At 37.2% G+C, this 17,081-nt stretch overlaps 1 protein-coding gene across 2 annotated transcripts in view; it reads right to left on the reverse strand.

Moving 5' to 3' along the window:
- TOX3 (TOX high mobility group box family member 3) overlaps positions 1-17,081 on the reverse strand; it is a 109,806-nt gene that overhangs the window by 23,020 nt on the left and 69,705 nt on the right. Inside the window, exons 2-3 of one of the 2 annotated variants that reach the window (XM_033218381.1) lie at positions 7,211-7,276; positions 2,856-3,110 (exon numbers count right to left, since the gene is read on the reverse strand). In XM_033218381.1, coding sequence (XP_033074272.1) covers positions 2,856-3,110; positions 7,211-7,276 — 321 coding nt within the window. The remainder of the gene's footprint in view (positions 1-2,855; positions 3,111-7,210; positions 7,277-17,081) is intronic. The other variant, XM_033218382.1, reaches the window with a different exon arrangement.

The raw sequence follows: 17,081 nt of genomic DNA on the forward strand, positions 1-17,081 counted from the left end.
GGCTGGGCAGATTACAGAGAGGTGTTAAAAACACACACACACACACACAACCCTTTGGAACGCACATTGTAGATTTTTAGAATTGCAATCTTTTGTGGATTAAAACAATTTCCAGGTGATCATCTGAACTGACAATAACGCTTAGAGGTGACAAATTTTTAACCAAAATATACTGTTGATTTTGACTTGCCAACCGCATCCTGTTTTAAGATACACGTATTCACGACAAGCAAATCAAGGTTGTTCTTTGAAGTCACAAATGCATCGACATTCAATTTTTCAGCAATTCGCTTTTGAATACTGGGGCATTATTTGCATATTTTGAAATGTGAATGCTAATCACTGGACTCTTTTTAATCCCCCTTTTTTGTTCCTGCCTTCTGTTTTTAAATATAATGGCATAAATTTAAGGAAGATAAACATGTTGTGCTTGTTGCCAACAATAATGCAGCTAATCAGTAATGTGACAAACTGTCACTCTTTCTAAAGGAAAACCGATGAAGCTCTGAAGAAAAGCTGGTTCAATACAACATCAACAAGCTGGCTTTTCTTCTTATATGATAGTCTTAATTCACCATGGCAATCCTTAGCAGACAGCCATATTCATTTGGATAATAAAACTTCTTACTTGCATAAGGTATGAAATATCCAACACACACTCAGAAGCTGAATGCATGATGTATAAAGTATTATTTATTATTTTTCTGGTGACCTTCCTAAGGGAAATCTCTGAGGAGGCTTCTGTGGAGTGTTATGATGTAGCCAGCCAACTCAGTACCCGGAGGGAGATACAGAAGAACCTTGACATAACCAATTTTTAACCATGCCTCTGGCGATTCTGAATTCAAGTTTATAGGTGAACATGTCAGGTAGTACATAGAACAAAACCAATGACACATTGTATTCATCATAATTCTGTCCTACTACTTTTATTTTTTCCAACATTTGTGATTTAAAACCCCATGACATTTCTTCAAGGTGAAATTCTACTAGAATTTTCAACAAGATTAGTTTGTTTCAAGCCAAAATAAATATCACTCAGGTTCAGCAAAACTTCAAAAAGGCACCAATAAATGTGATGAGGTCCATGTAAATACCATGACAACAGCCTGCACTTAGCTAAAGTACCTATACTTTTAAAAATCAATGAAATAATTCAACTGCTTTAGTGATTAGCCATACATTACAAAAGAAGCATTAAAAATTGAGTCCTCTTTCCCAACACCAGTCCGTGAAAGCATTGTTCTTTAAGTGTATGTGAACATCATAATTATTTTATGATTCCATCTTTAGTTCTTTCCAATATAGTAAATTCAATTGACCATGAAATGAAATTTCATAGTCAAAATGCCTCCTTTACACTTTTTTATGGCAGCAATAACAGTTTTATAGCTTTAAGGCAAGGTAATTCATCAGATGTTTAATTTAAAGGCAGATTCTTATATTATTAATAAATATTTACCAATTTAATAAACTACACATTTTAACATACATTTAACTATTTCTGCAACTTAAACAAGCCTCACAGAGCATCTGTGAATGATGGTGAACCCTGGCAAACTTCCTTGGTGACTAAACACACCCATTTTATTTTTATTATTTTCTTAGCAAAACACTGCAAGCCTGGCTGTAGAGAAACAGAGAATAGAACCCTCCATTCCAATGTCAAAGGTAAAAAATATAAGAAAGTCCCCAGGAAACAATTATTTGTGATGTCGAGTAACGTTTATGAATACTTAATGACTATTTCTCGACTGTTCACTGAATTCTTTTCTGACAACAACAAAAAAAGTACAAAATAAAAACCCCGATGTTCAGCTCAAACACAAAAGATCACAGGCAAAGAAAATTATGTTGCTGCAATCTTATTTGGGAAAGTAATCTTCTATTTCAGAGAGCACATTGAATCTTTGCCCCACTAATCCACTACATATTTTGCAATCATATGTTGTTATCTAGAGAATTAACAATGAAACCAAATAAACATCACTGGCATGGTCCTAATGCGCACAGAAATACGTAAACAAGCAAGAGGATTTGTTTTTTGTTTTACCAACACGTCTGTTTCTTTTTATCAGGGTTTTTAAAAAAGCTCTATAAACTATTAATCTTGTTTTAAAAATGTCAACTTAGTACCTCACTTAGATAGACACAGATGCATTATATGCTCTGATGGAAAAAAAAAGAAAAATCCCAGCAGCAGAGTTTAAAATACTTAAGCAGATTTACTCTAGTGATTGCTGACTATAATCGCACACTAAGAAAAATAGAACCAAAATTATTGCATTAGTTATCTTGGCTCTCTGGAGTGCCTTATTCGATGTTTATGACAATAAACAACACAATTAGGTGTATTTCACACAATCACTTGTTATATATTTTTCTCTGCTGGGTATAAGCAATTATACTTTTTCCCTTTTTTGGTATCTCAGTTTGGTATTTCATTTGCAGTAAGAGTAAATTATGTATCGTAAGCATTATAATTCTAAAAATTCAAAAGACCTAGGCACCTGATAGGGACTTCCATTTGTAAAAATCTTGCCTGGGCAAACTTTCAACGCAAGCACACTTTTGTGTTAAACTAACAGCAAGGCAAGATTAGCTACTTCCAGTCCAATGAGTTGGACTTTAAAAAAAAAATCATTTTAAATCACCAGAATCTTTTTGGATCATCTTGTTTTTGGTTACTGTCAACCAACCCAATACCCTTTTGTTCAATACCAGGCAGCGATCCAGTACCTGCATGTAAATAACACTAGGATCAAATAGCACGTTTCAGAACATGGACTCTCAGATCTTTACCATGATTTGTGCAAATGATAAAAAATAATTTAAGTAATAAATGTGGGGCCTACCATATGTAACCCACTGCTATGAAGTACGCCATCTTGTTCCACGAGATTTCTTGAGATTGTAATGGAAGGGAGATCCAGGCTTTGAGGGGGAAACTGGGGTGTGAATTCACTTCCCTGGGAAGGCAATGGATCGCTGAGGGCTTGAAAGGGTAGCAGTACATCCGGCATGCCTAGGGCAGGGTCTGACTCTGGAGGAGGTGTGATTGGTGGAATTTCGAATTCCTCGTCCCCAAGGCTTGGTGTATGGAATGTCTGCTAAAAGGAAACAAAATATAGATATCTTCATATTCTGTTCCTATATCTTATTACTCCTGGGAGGGAAAGAGAAAGACATTGCATGAAAACACTACATACATATCTAAGCCAAATATTTATTTCTCAGATGAAAACATCTTAAACACAGATTTCCATATATAAAGTTTTGCTGATCATTCTGATTAAAGATTTGTCTCATTATCATATGGTTTTAATGGAGTATCCGTATTAACAGTTTTTTAATGCCTACTTAATTAGCAACATCTGTCTTTGTTGTTAGTTGGAGCATATAACAAATTGCTACTTTATTGATATGTTAGTGAAACAGCTCAAACCGCTGACACTATGCACATGCTTTATAAAATGCTGATGATTTTGTGCATGTACACACACACACACACACACACACACACACATTAATCCAGGAGTGAACATTACATATATTTACTTTCTGCCACAACATATAAAACAAGTAATATTAAATTTGTGGTTTGCTTTTTTAATTTCCTCATTAGTATATTCCCAAGTGCAGTGACTACTTCTATGGAAATTGTTACTATGTGTAATACAATGTTTTATATAAGGATTATCACAGCTCATATTAAAAAGATGCCAGCGCTTTTATTTAAACTATAAGGAGGGTTATTTTCTTTTACATGAACATTTTAATATGCATTTATCTGAACATTTTCTACCAGTCTTCTGCTTTTTAAAGATGATCTGGAGAGCATAGAGCTATATTGACATAGAAATACTAACTAGATTTGATGCTGTTCACCTACTTAGACAAGTATTATATCTCAAGACCTAAATAAGTCTTAATGCATTGTTTTTCTTCACTGATACTGAGATTCTTAAAGGCGGTATTTTAAAATAGGGCCTCATGATATAAATCAGGGTTGCTCTACCCAACCACACTAACCATTTTGGGGGGGATTTTTTTTGGCGAGAGGTTCTGGGGGAGTGGCAAGGTCTAGGTTTTTGGGGTTTTTTTGTTCCTTTCTCTTTTTTTCTTTTCTTTTCTTTTTTTTTTTTTTTTTTTTTTTTTTTTTTTGGTCAGGTGAAGGGTTTGGGGGACTACTCGTATTTTTTATTCCTAGATCAGAGGGTCAAATTTATAGTTCATTTATTATTAATAGTATTTGAAAGAATGAACTGGTGCAAGATAATTTGAGTCTGCTATTAACAGTTAAGAGGACTAATTAAGTGCTGAAAATCATCATTCTTCAAGCTATCAATCATGATATAATGTAATGACCACTTGAGAGGAAAGAAAAACTCAAGAAAAAAAAAGCAACAAAACACATTTCTTACATCAGAACCTGTCAAATGTTATTTGTATCTCACCAGAAAAAAAGAGGTCACGAGCTATGGCAGTCTATGGTGGGACAACTGAACATCTTGAGGTTCTTAGCAGGCTCAATACATGCAAAACATCGTAGCAGAATAATACATTTGAATGCTAGACTAAAATATTGGATTTTCTGACACATGCATTCTAATAATGACCCCAAAAGCTGTCAGTTTCTAACTGTGGAACCCCTAGTTCCCAAACACAAAGGGATGAATTGGCCACAAACGTGGTTGGCTAATGAACATAACCCTATGGTTGCATTTGCTGTTATTTTGGCACTAATGTGGTCTAGTAACAGATGCAACTGTAATTTGTGACTCATTTGCTACCCCATTACTGCTTAATGAAATCTAACATATCACATTAACAATACGGATAAACACTCATTCTTGATATGTGGCATTTGGCTGTTTTCATTACCACTGTAATTAACACTTGAAATATTATTTCAATAAATATTTAAAGTACTTTAAAAATGGTCAGGGTAATCATGACACAGACAGAAAACATAAAGCAAATGTGTGAATTTCAAACTCAGAGTATCCTAGTCCCTGTAGTGTTATCTACAGGACAATATCCATGAGAAGGGAATTGGTTTCAGGCACAATTTAGACTTTACAGCAGGCAAACCTAAAGTCTTCCTGAATTAGTTTACACTCATTAAAATGTTAAAAAAAAAAAAAAGTAAATTTACTTTTAATGCAGTGACTGGGAAATTAGGCACACGCTATAATGTAGCATTAACATTTACTTGGGCTTTTGTGTTCAAGAAAAGATGTACAGAAAAATCATTATATAAGATTACTTCCAAAACTAACATAAAACATATCTATGTTAAGCAGTCACAATTAGGCAATTAGGAAGGTTTTTATTTTTGTTAAGGAACAGAGAGAGATGTCATATGCAATATGTCCCTATGGTGTAATTTTTTTAACGACAAATTAATTTCAATTTAGGATATTACAATATCCTAACCTAATACAATAATCCAGTGGAATAACCAAGAAAATGTTAAAATGTTAAACTACCTTTAATGACAGATAATATATTAAAGTTAAGCTTTTCTTAGAAAAAAAAAGGAATCCAAAATGCTGGATGTCTAAGATTATAAAAAAATAACCATACATGGCATCAACAACAACAACAACAACAACAACAAAAAGACACACTGACTTTGGTAACTGTGCCATCTGACCAATATCAGATTAATCATTTAGAGTTTATGCGATTATTTTTTACAGATATTGACTTTTCAATGTTTACCTTGAACATGTTAAAGTAGTATGTACATGGTTAAATACCATCTGTACTGAAATGTTCAAAACATTTGTTCCTTTTGATAAAAATGCAAATCTGGAGAACTGTTGTATCAACATATAACAGCCAATGTCTGACACGGTGAATTATCACAGCTGGAATTAAATTGTCTCTGAACAGCTGCTGGCAGTAGAGCTTTCATCAATGTTTGATTCAAATGTAGGGAAAAAAAATCCTACAGAATGAAACATCATGTTGTCCTTACAGATGGGGTTTGTGTTCATTATCACAAACAACACAGCAGCCAGTGCCAAACAATATTCCCTTATCTAAGCTGTCTTCTTGGTTAGAGAGATGATGGTCACTATAAAAATGATTAATCTAGGAATACACTTAATTCTTGATTCCCCATTTATTCTAACAATTTCTCTAAGTTAATTTCTTTCATAACACTTGCCTCCCTTTACCAAGATCATTTATGAAGCCATTATTATTTTCATTCTCTGGGGTCAAGCTAGTTCAGTTTCCTGTATCTGAATGTATCTGGAAAATGAGGACTTTTTATTACACGAACTGCAAGAGGAAATGTTCCATTTGGGTCAATTTCACTTCTGTTTGTTCTTGTTCTAAAATCTTAAATCTCACACATTCTACCATTTTTAGGAAACCATTTTTTTATCTAATCAAGATCGAGGTTTTTCTGGAGGGCAGGCCAATGAGACCAAACAGCAGTCCAAAATCAATAATAGGAAATGCAGTAAAAACAGCAGCAAGAAAACGATGCTTGTTTCATCTGCACCCGTAAACTGAAGATAGACCCAGAGACAATGAGGTGCTGCATTTAGATTCCATTACCCAGTTTCCCCAGCTGCAACCAAGTCTTGGAGCATGCCAGCCACTCATTCATTCATTCAATAAATATTTATTGAGCACCTACTACTGCCACGCACTGTAACAGGCTGTGGGGATCTAGCAGCAAATTACAACACTCATTTCACATCACCCCAAGCCCCAAGAAACTACAATACTCTTCTGTCACATGGTTTCCCAAACCATGGCAACTTAATGACAGTTAATTATCCCTAGATATATGTGAAGGTAAAATAGTTTCCATTAAAAGTCACTTCTAGCCTAGTTTCTAAAAAGGTAACCACTTATCTGCTTAGATACCAACACTGTATGTGTGTGTGTGTGTGTGTGTGTGTGTGTGTGTTTTAACATACATTCTTATATATTTATTTTTTGTTTGCATATTTTTTAATTCAAAAGATTTGTATGAAGTTACTATCATTAGTAACAGTCTACAGAAAAGTGATAAAAGACTTATCAGGTTTTCTTTTCCAATAAGCTTTTCTCGTTTCTCCTCCAAAGTCGTTACCTTGTGCCACATAAGAGAGAGATAAATTTGATACTGTTTTTCCCTTTAAGCCTATTAAATTATCTCAATAACACAAAAAACAGGAACAAACACATTAAGACAGTCACCTACCTCACTGGCAGTGAAGAACCCATTGTTCGCCTCAGCCATATTCATATAGTTATTATTATTTCCAAACTGAAAGAAAACAGATTGTTTTATGTTAATATGGGGCATAATAAAGCATTCTGGCTGTGATTTGGAAAGAATGCTGGTATTGCTAAATAAAAGAGGGTTTTATCAGCCCAAATGCGAAACATGACAAAGGTTTCAAGGCACTATGCTATACTGTCAGCTGGTTCCCTCAGAAAATAAAGCACAGAGTTAAGATAACTCAATAACTCTATAAAATAGTTTTGTTTCTCATCAAGACTAACTGTGAAGGGAGAGGATTACAAACATTAAGCTAACTGGTCACCAGCGTGTGTTGTTTATTGACTTGGCATTTGTAAGAGGTGAGAGGGAAAAGAGTTTCCAAGAAAATCACCTTGACACATTTTAAAAGCACGTAAGGATTTTATAGCTTACTTTTCAAGAACAGATGTCACAAGTGTGGGTAGGTTAAAATGTGAATTAAAGGGAATAAAATTCAATTCCCAGGACTCAAATTCTATTTTCTAGTGAATGGGGTGTGGCATGAATATAAATAAATTATAAGACTAAAGAATATTTTTAAAATCTCCAAACAGAGCTTAGAGCGATATCTATATCCATCAGAGTTGCTGAAAACAGTGATATTTAATCTCACAATGTAACATTAAGTGCAAAGAGGTTTAAAAATAAGCAGGATCTTATGAACACAGCAATTTTTACTTCATTCCCTAACACAATGGGCCATTCATATCATCACAAATAAGACCGTATCAGCATTTCAGACTTAAGCTCTTTACTTCTAGGGACCTGTTATCAAAATGTAAAACTTGGAGTTTGGCAGAAATGTATTTTCAGATTCGAATGGTCTAAATCGGCACATTTTGTTGCTTTAAACATTCCGTTATCAGTCTGGCAATATGGAAAGGCTCTGTGATCGTAAAAATCTAGAGCTATATTATTTTCATGATTTTTAACTGGTGAAAGAATGTCCTTTTTATAAAGTTTATTATTTCCTTCCTTTAATGCATCAAATAAAACATAGGTTTGGTCTCCAAAGGGTGAAATATATATGTATATATATTCTCTAATATAAATAAAGCTAGTAATTATTTAAAGATACAATTTTCCCAAGGAGAGTGAGAGATGGGTGGATGGAGATAAACGGGTAGGTACATAGATAGATACACAGATAAATATAGAGAATACATAGAATATGGAGAGAGACACATAGATATGAAAGACTCATATAATCCTCTTCCTCAATAAACCAACACTTACTTCTTGGGGGCTCTCAATCCCTGACTCTGAAGGACTTGCATCCAGAAGCAGGATTGGCATGCTACACTTTATTATGTCAGGGATCCAAGAACTGAGCAGGATTTATATGAAAGACTCTAATGGCTCCAGAGTATCCCACAACAGCCAACACACTGAAATACACATACAACGAGCCATCCGAAAAGCTCTCACCGAGCACTCAGCTTCATTTAGGTAAACATCTTTATAAGGATTTCTGAAAGATGAATTGGCGTTTAAGAAAGACTTTTATCTGGTTTCTCTGAAGGCATGTGATATCAAAAACGTGCATGGCTGCACATGTGCACACGCACACTCACACACATATTTTCCCTTGTTTTCCGACAATGTTAAATATATGCAAGAAAAAGTATTATATTTTAAGTATTTTATTTTCTATCATGAAATTTTTGATGAATGAATGATGCTAGAGTTAAAATCTCAGGTCTCCATGTAAATGTTCCTTTTGGATATTTACGAGAACCTGGGCTCGAGATGAGTATTCCGTGCACCAGTCCTGGCCCCTCCAAACCACCTAACAGCCTATATCACAACTTCAACGTTATTTAAATGTAGGTTTTGTTGGGGAATTAGAAATCCATTTAAAGCAAACAGCTCATTATCAGAGAGTATTTTTTTAAGATTAAACTTACTTATTATCTAGTAGCACCTAAAACAACAAAGAAAAATAAAATGGCTATTAAACTAAAGGCCTAAACAATTGAAAAAACAAATTAAGCTTAGAGTGAAATAAGAACTGGGTTAGAAATCCTCTTCTGAACGGTTAGTATGCGAATGTAATTACTGAAGAAACTACAGCTAATCAGCTGTGAATTGTATCCATTAATTAGTATTTGCCCTGGAGAAATGAGAAAAATCAGTAACAACGCTGGCACCGCGGCGCACACTGATGAGCGGTGCAGGCCACACGGCATTTAGTCAAGCAGGTGGCTCCAGTGGTCCAGGTAATTTGAAAAGCTCTCACCTGAAGTACTGAGCTAGAATTACAAAGCACTCCTTGCATATCTTTTGTATCTATAGAAGGCCTTAATTAATGGCTTTTAATTTGGAGACACTTGCGGATCAGGCGGGAACAGTTACAAATCATTTCAAATAGAAGTAAAGGTTTATATTCTGTATTGGGTAAAACAGCCCCTCTACAAAGGGGTCTTTAAATATTGACTTGTTGCAGGCAATTGTCTTTCTCCTGCGCAGGTACCTGGGATCCTAGTTCAGTGTAGCAAGGTAGTTAGATAATATACAGGACACCCAGTTAAATTTATCAAATAAACAGCAAATGTGCTTTAGTATAAGTATATCCCACGCACTATTTGGGGTATACTTACATTAAAAGAACTATTTTTTATCTAAGATTCAAATTTAACTGGGTGCTGTGTATTTTTATTTGGTAAATCTGGCCACCCTACCGTGGTGGTTAAACTAATCAGAATGAAAGGGTGGCATTTTCATTTGATTACCTTACCTAGTCATGCTAGCTTGATCTTATTTGTTTTATTTTAAAATGTGACCTATGAATCCTGCTTTAGTCATTTGGTGTAAGAACAGATCTGATTCTGAGAGAAAAAGTGCTCCTTTGGGGCAGGTCTCTAATATAATGACCTCAGAACAATTAACTTTAAGTGAATTGTGTACAATTAAATTTACTTTATGCTCTAAGAGACAGTGACATCAGTAAACACATTATAGTACAAAAACTCCGTAGGTCCATGGGGAAGGGGCCTTAACTGTGTTCACTGACATCTCCCCCAGAACTAACAATGCCTGGAATATTACAAGCACTCTAGTATTTGTTGAAGGGAGAGAGGGAGAAAGGTTGATCACACATAAACTTCAATGCCTCCTAATCGCCCATCCTAACTGAAGTCATTTTCACTTACTTTTTAAAGATAATAGTAATAAGTATTCAGTCCAGTGACACCCTCTACATACTTTATTTCATTTAGTTTTCCAAACTGGGACTAATTGTAATCTATTTTCCCAATACCCAGTAAGATAATTATCATCCCTATTTTATAGATCAGAAGACTGAGGCTTCTAGGGCTCAAGTAACTTGCTCAAGGTTATAGATTCAGCCACAGAAGTCTGGCCTCCTCCCTACCTCATGATCTCTAGCACTTCCGTTCCAGTATCTGCGAAAGCTTGAATATTTCACTCAGTGATCAATTCAGTTTTACTTTTTTATCTATTTTACTCAAAGCTAGAATTTCCCAGAGGTACTCAAGTCTAGTAAAATGTTCCTCAAGAGATCATTCCATGGTCCAGTAAGTTTGGGAAAGGCTGACTTCTCTTTGATGAGTCACAATGCTTGCTATAAAGTTAAAGGCTCTGAGAAGTCCCGCAGTTCCTTCATCCAACAAATATTTATGTGCCTATTATGTATAAGGGGCTGTGCTAGGCACTGGAGGCAATATGATGGAAAAGATGACAAGGTTTCTACTTGGATGAGCTTACATTTTTCTTTAAGGGGGAGACAGGAAACAAACAACAAGCTGTGGATCACTTCCTTTTGTTTCCCCTGCAATATCCTGTGAAACCACAGTTTGGGAAGGCTTCTTCTAAGCCCTTTATTGACAATATTATTTTATTTTCCCTGAATCTTTCTTAGGAAAGCTAATATCCTAATTTTATACCATGGTAAAATGTATTTGTTTTATTAATAGGAATCAACTAAATACGAAATTTTAATTATTCATTCTAAGTCACCTTAACTTGGTCTATTTCTAAACTTTCTAGATTATAACCCTCCACTGATGTTCCCTCAAAGATCCCCTACTCAACCATACATGGGGCCATCTATGCAATTTCAAGAGTCAAAACAAAATATTCCAAATACACTAATGAATATCAGGTGAAGTAGTTAATTGTTCTAAAGGTCATATACAAACATTATTAAAGAAATCAGCCAATTCCAACTGTTTTAAAGACACATAAATGGTCACTGGGAATCAAGGGCATTTGGCATTTACGACACACACTCATGGTGATAGGTCCTCTTCCATGCTGATAGGCTGTAATAGATGTGATCCCCAAAGATAGAGTCCCCAAAGATATCATTATAAAGCAGAACTAAATTACTCTGTGTTGAACTTCTGTATCTTAATAATTTCATAAAATAACATCTTCATTATACTTGGAGGAAGACTTGCTTTTGCTGCTTGATGAGTAATTATAGCTTGGGCAAATACAATTTATGAAGGACGTCAATTAAAAAGGAGCACCATAGGATTTTTTAGAAACTTATTAAGGACCATCGTGTTCATGGCCTGTTTGACCGTGTGAAGTGCCAAAGTAAATTAATGCAGATTGTTAAGTCTAGCTAGTCCAGCAAAGGAGCCGGAAGAAAGTGGAACAGCCCAGACAAAAACCCATCTGTAATCACAAGACGAATACTTCAGCTTGATGCGTCCACACAACATCATTTTCACTGAAATTATTTTGACACCCATGTGAAGAATTGTATAGGCTTCTAATAAAGCAGCATTAACTACAGGGTCTCAAACAGCTAAATGGCACAAACTTAATCCTAAACAAAAAAAGATAATCCTTCGAATTCTCTTTTCTTTTTCTCCCATTAGATTTGTTAGCAGACACCATCCAATTTGATGCCTCACTATGGACATCTGTCAAGTCACTTACACAAATGAACTGTGCCATGATGGATCAAGTGTGCCAAGCATGGTCACATGCTGGCGGAGGCAGGACTGCAAAGTCCACACGCACGTGAAGGCTCAGTTAATTACCCCCTGGAAGAGAACTTAGGAGAGATGATCAAGGTTCAACCATTTTCAGCATTAGTAATCTGTTTCAAGACATAAAGCCCAAAGGAGTGAAAACAAGCCAATACGGCAGATGACGATGAATACTGATGATTATCGCGGATGGGTCTGGAGCACCACATCAGGAAGCAAAGCGTGACTTTGTGACTAAAGACCACTACACCAAAGGTTGGGGGTTCAACTATACTCTAGAAACAAAACATTGCAAACAACAGGCTGTGAGGTATAATATAGGACTCTACATATAATTATATATAGATATGTATACACACAAGCATATGTGCACACAATTCTGCTAATTACGTATATACAGTTATATAGATTTACACACACACATACATATAATTACACACACATCCACATGATAAAACTCCTAGATGAGGATCCCCTGAGCACCACACTCATACATTCAACTGTCTACAGCACTTCCAATTGGAAGTCAGTAGGCATCTTAGACCTATGTCCAAAACTGAACTCCTCATCTCCTCAAAGCCTGCTCCACCCAGTCTTTGATGGGGAAATGACACACTTCTGGTGACTCAGGCCAAATATCATTCTTGAATCCTCTCTCCCTAGCTCCCTTCCTTCATCCAATCATCAGGAGATTCTGTTGGCTTATCTTTCCAACTGTACCCAAAATGGACCATGTGTGCCTGCCTCTCAGGGTCCACCCAGGCCCAAGCCATCCATTCCCTCCTGGACCTCTGCAACTACCTTCCCAGCAAGTCCCTCTGGTTCTACCATACTCCCCAACAGACTATCCTCAACACAGAGACAAAGAGGCCCTTCGAAAATCTAAGTTTAGCCTGGGCAAAATAGTGAGACCCTATCTCTACTAAAAAAAAATTAGCTGAGCATGATGGCATACATCTGTAGTTCCAGCTACACAGGAGGCTGAAATGGGAGAATTGCTTGAACCCAGGAGTTTGAGGCTGCAATAAGCTATGACTATGCTACTGCACTCTAGCCAGGGTGATAAAGTGAGACCCTGTTTCAAAAAAAAGAAGAAGAAGGAAAAGAAAGAGGAAAGGAAGAAAATGAAGGAAAGGAAGAAAGAAGGGAAGGAGACAGGGACAGAGGAAAAGAAAGAGAAAGTAAGGACAGAGGGAAGGAAGAAAAGAATGAAGGAAAGAGGGAAGGAAGGAAGGGAGGGAGGGAGGAAGGGAGGAAATCTAACTCAGACCATGTCACTCTTCTGCTCAAAACTCTCCGGTGGCTTCTGATTCATTCGGGGGAGATGCCCCATCCTTACAATTGCCCCTTTCTTCTTACCTTTTGGCCATCATCCTTCCCCTTGCTCACACTCCTCTAGCCTACTGGCTTCCTATTGTTCCTTCACCACCCCAGGCATGTTTTCACCCCAGGGCCTTTGCACTGGCTGTTTCTTCTGTCCAGACTATTGTCCCCTTAAATGTTCCCAGGGCTCATTCACTCCCTGCCTTTGGAGTCTTTTCTCAGATGTCATCTTCTCTCTTGACTACTCTCCTCCACCCCCAACACTCTCTATCCCTCTTCCCCAAGTCTACTTTTTCCATGAATAGTTTTCAACATCAAATAATATGTTTCATTACTGCCTTTCTCCTCCCACTAGAATATAAATTCAATAAAGATAAAAATGTTTTGTCTGTCTTTTATACTGATGTCCCAGTAAGAAGAAGAGTGTTTGGTAAATAGCAGGTGTCCAATAGGCACAAATGAATTTCTGGGTGCAAAATAATGATACTCAGAACTGCCGTCCAAGCCCATCCAGACACAGTACTTGAAATCCAAGTGAAAACAAGATGTCCAGCAGCCACCACCACTAGTCACTCCCCAAACTACATCTATGGGGAAAACATGGTAACATTAAGTCTTCTGTGTTATAATAAAAGTCCTATTTTGAGCCCTAGAACCATCCGCCTAGAAAAAGGCTTTATTCTAGAGAATGCACTAACCTTTTTATAGAGCCCTAGGTGGATGGGGGTTGGGTGATAGGGATAGGTGCCTTCGGTGGCTGAGCACAAACTGCAATGAACAACACAGATTCTGGCCTGCAGGCAAAATGCTGAGAGAAGAGAGAACCAACAGCGTAATGTCAATGGGGGCAAGGATTCAAGTGTTAGATTTGACAGCTAATTTTTTTTCTAATTTAAAATTTCCTCTTCTAAAAAAAAATTGCTTTCCATTATAGGTCAGGGTTTCTCCAAGTGTTGTGCTGAGGACCACAGAACAACCAGATGGCCGTTAAAAATGCACATTACCCGCTCCCCACTCTGGATTTACCGTAGCAGAAGCTCTAGGTGGTGGGACCCTAATATATGTATTTTTAACCAGCTTCAAAGGAACTCCGAAGCACTCTAATATTTGAGAACGACTAGCCTAGTTCATTTTAGACTAATGTGGAAATTCCTTTTTTTAAAATAAACGTTTCTACACATCTCACAGAAATGCTGATAGAGCACAAGCTGTTTTGTTTATAGCAGTGAACGCTTGGCACGCATATTTACAATCTCCTCTCGCTTTCCTGGATGACAGGGACATGCAACCATTTGTGGGGTGACCATCCAGCCCCTTCTACCCATATCACCAGGAGGAAGGATGGGAACATCCAAACTTGGATCAAGTAGGAACACAAGTTCCACTGTTGGATTCTTCAACAAGTTCTGTGGACCCACACAAGTAACAACAATGCCTAAACATATGGACTCTGCTCAAACACGGAGGCCTTGGGATTTTCATGATCTGGACACGTTTGAGTCTGTGAATCGCATAACCATCTGGACTAGTTAAAAGTGACAAGAAAGAAAAAACACCCTCTCAAACCCAACTGCACTTGTTTAATATCAGGAAAACAAATATAAGTAGTAGTGGATACTAAGGTTCCAGAATTAAGGGGACTTTTTTGTTTTGTTTTTGGGAAGTTTTTTGTTCCTTTTTTTTTTTTTTAAGCAAAAATGGGGCCATCTTTGAGATTGGCCAAGCAACCAATCATCACCAATATTCAGAGAACAGGAAGAGATGTCTCTGATCTCCGGTTTTCTTCAAATACACACCCACAACAAAAGCCAGTGGTAACACACGTGCTGCCAAGTGACCACACCTTTTGTGTTAATTCCAGTTTGTCTTCCTCCCTTCTCCCCGAAAGCCTTACCAACGCTTAACTGAGTCCCTATTAAATGCTACTTAATAGGATATATTTAGTGGAATATATTATCTACTCTGTAGATGCAGAGAAGGGGAAGATATGATTATAGATTTTAAGAGATGAAAACTCAATTGGGGTGATGAGACAAAAAAATGTATCAAGCTAAGGGCCAACTCAGTGACAAGAGGCTTGCAAATCTAGGAGGAGGAGTCAAAAAGGAACGGCCTTTCAGAGGAACAAGACGTTTTTCAATATATAATTTTAACTTTCCTTTTAGATTCAGGGAGTAGATGTACGTGTTTGTTACATGGGTATATTGCATGATGCTGAGGTTTGGGATATGAATGATCCCGTCATCTAGGTACTGAGCGTAGTACCCAATAGTTAGGAACAAGTCTTTAACCAAGAAAGAAGGTAGACAGAGGGGCAATCCCAGGCAAAAAGGAGGGAGTGAGTGAAGCCTCAGACCTACCTGTACACAGCCTGTGTTCAAAGAACAAAGCAGAGAGCAATTTGGCTACAGGAGAAAGGGTAGAAAGCTGGAGGAGATGGTAGGAAGCCAGGCTCTGGTGGGCCTTGAAGGCTCACCTAAATATTTTTAAATATATTAAATAGGAAAGTCCACAAAGGATTTTGTTAGTGGAAGGAGGCAGAGAGAGAGAGAGAGAGATGTAAAGCCCACACCTGAGCTTATCAATAGTGTGAGATGCACAAGAGTAGTATTAAGAAAGGTTGGTGCCAAGGAGACCAGTGAAGAACACTTCAAGGCTGGCAGAAGGTTAAAAGTGTCTAGACTGGGCAGATGCGACAGTAGGAAGAACAAAATTCAGAGAGCACTTTACCAGGAATCAGACTAACTTTGAATTCCGATCCTAGCACCAAACTAGTTGTGGGATGGTAGGCAAGCTGTCTCACTTGTTTTAAGAACAAGTTCAGCTTCCAGCTGAGCTACTTGCTAGCTGTCAGTGTGTACAAGCTGTTTACTCTCCACGTGTTTCAATTTTCCCATCAATAAAACAGGGAAAAGAACAGTATTTGCCACATTACAGGGGTTTTGAGGATTAAATGGATAAGTGCAAATAACGTCACCTTTCCTTTTTCAAAATTTTTAAAATTTTTTAAGAGACAGAGTCTTGCTCTGTTGCCCAGGATGGAGTGCAATGGTGCTATCATAGCTCACTGTAGCCTCAAACTTCTAGGCTCAAATGATCCTCCCACTTAAGCCTCCCGAGTCACTTGGATTACAGGAATGTGCCACCATGCCAGGCTTAAAGTCACCTTTTGTATCTATACTAATGGCCGGGTGACATTTCAACTAGTTTTGAAGAAACCAACAGAAACCAAGCATATCTATTTTACAAACTGCTGTAGCTTATACAACAGTGCAAGAGAATTTTACTATTTAGAAAACTCCAATGGCTTCCCAAAGGCACTTAGAGTAAAATTCAAACTCCTTGCCATGCGCTACAAGTCCCCATATCATCTGGGTTCTGGCTGCTTCTCCAAACTCCCTCCTAAGAAAGCAGCTCCCACCCACTAAGCTCCAGAAACACTGTACTGCCTGGTCCTCAGTTCTTTCTCTGGGCCACTCATTGCACCTGCTGTTCTTGCCTGGGCTGCTCTCCCTTATATC

This window comes from Trachypithecus francoisi, unplaced genomic scaffold, assembly GCF_009764315.1.
Source record: "Trachypithecus francoisi isolate TF-2019V2 unplaced genomic scaffold, Tfra_2.0 Lachesis_group10, whole genome shotgun sequence".
NCBI lineage: Eukaryota > Metazoa > Chordata > Mammalia > Primates > Cercopithecidae > Trachypithecus > Trachypithecus francoisi.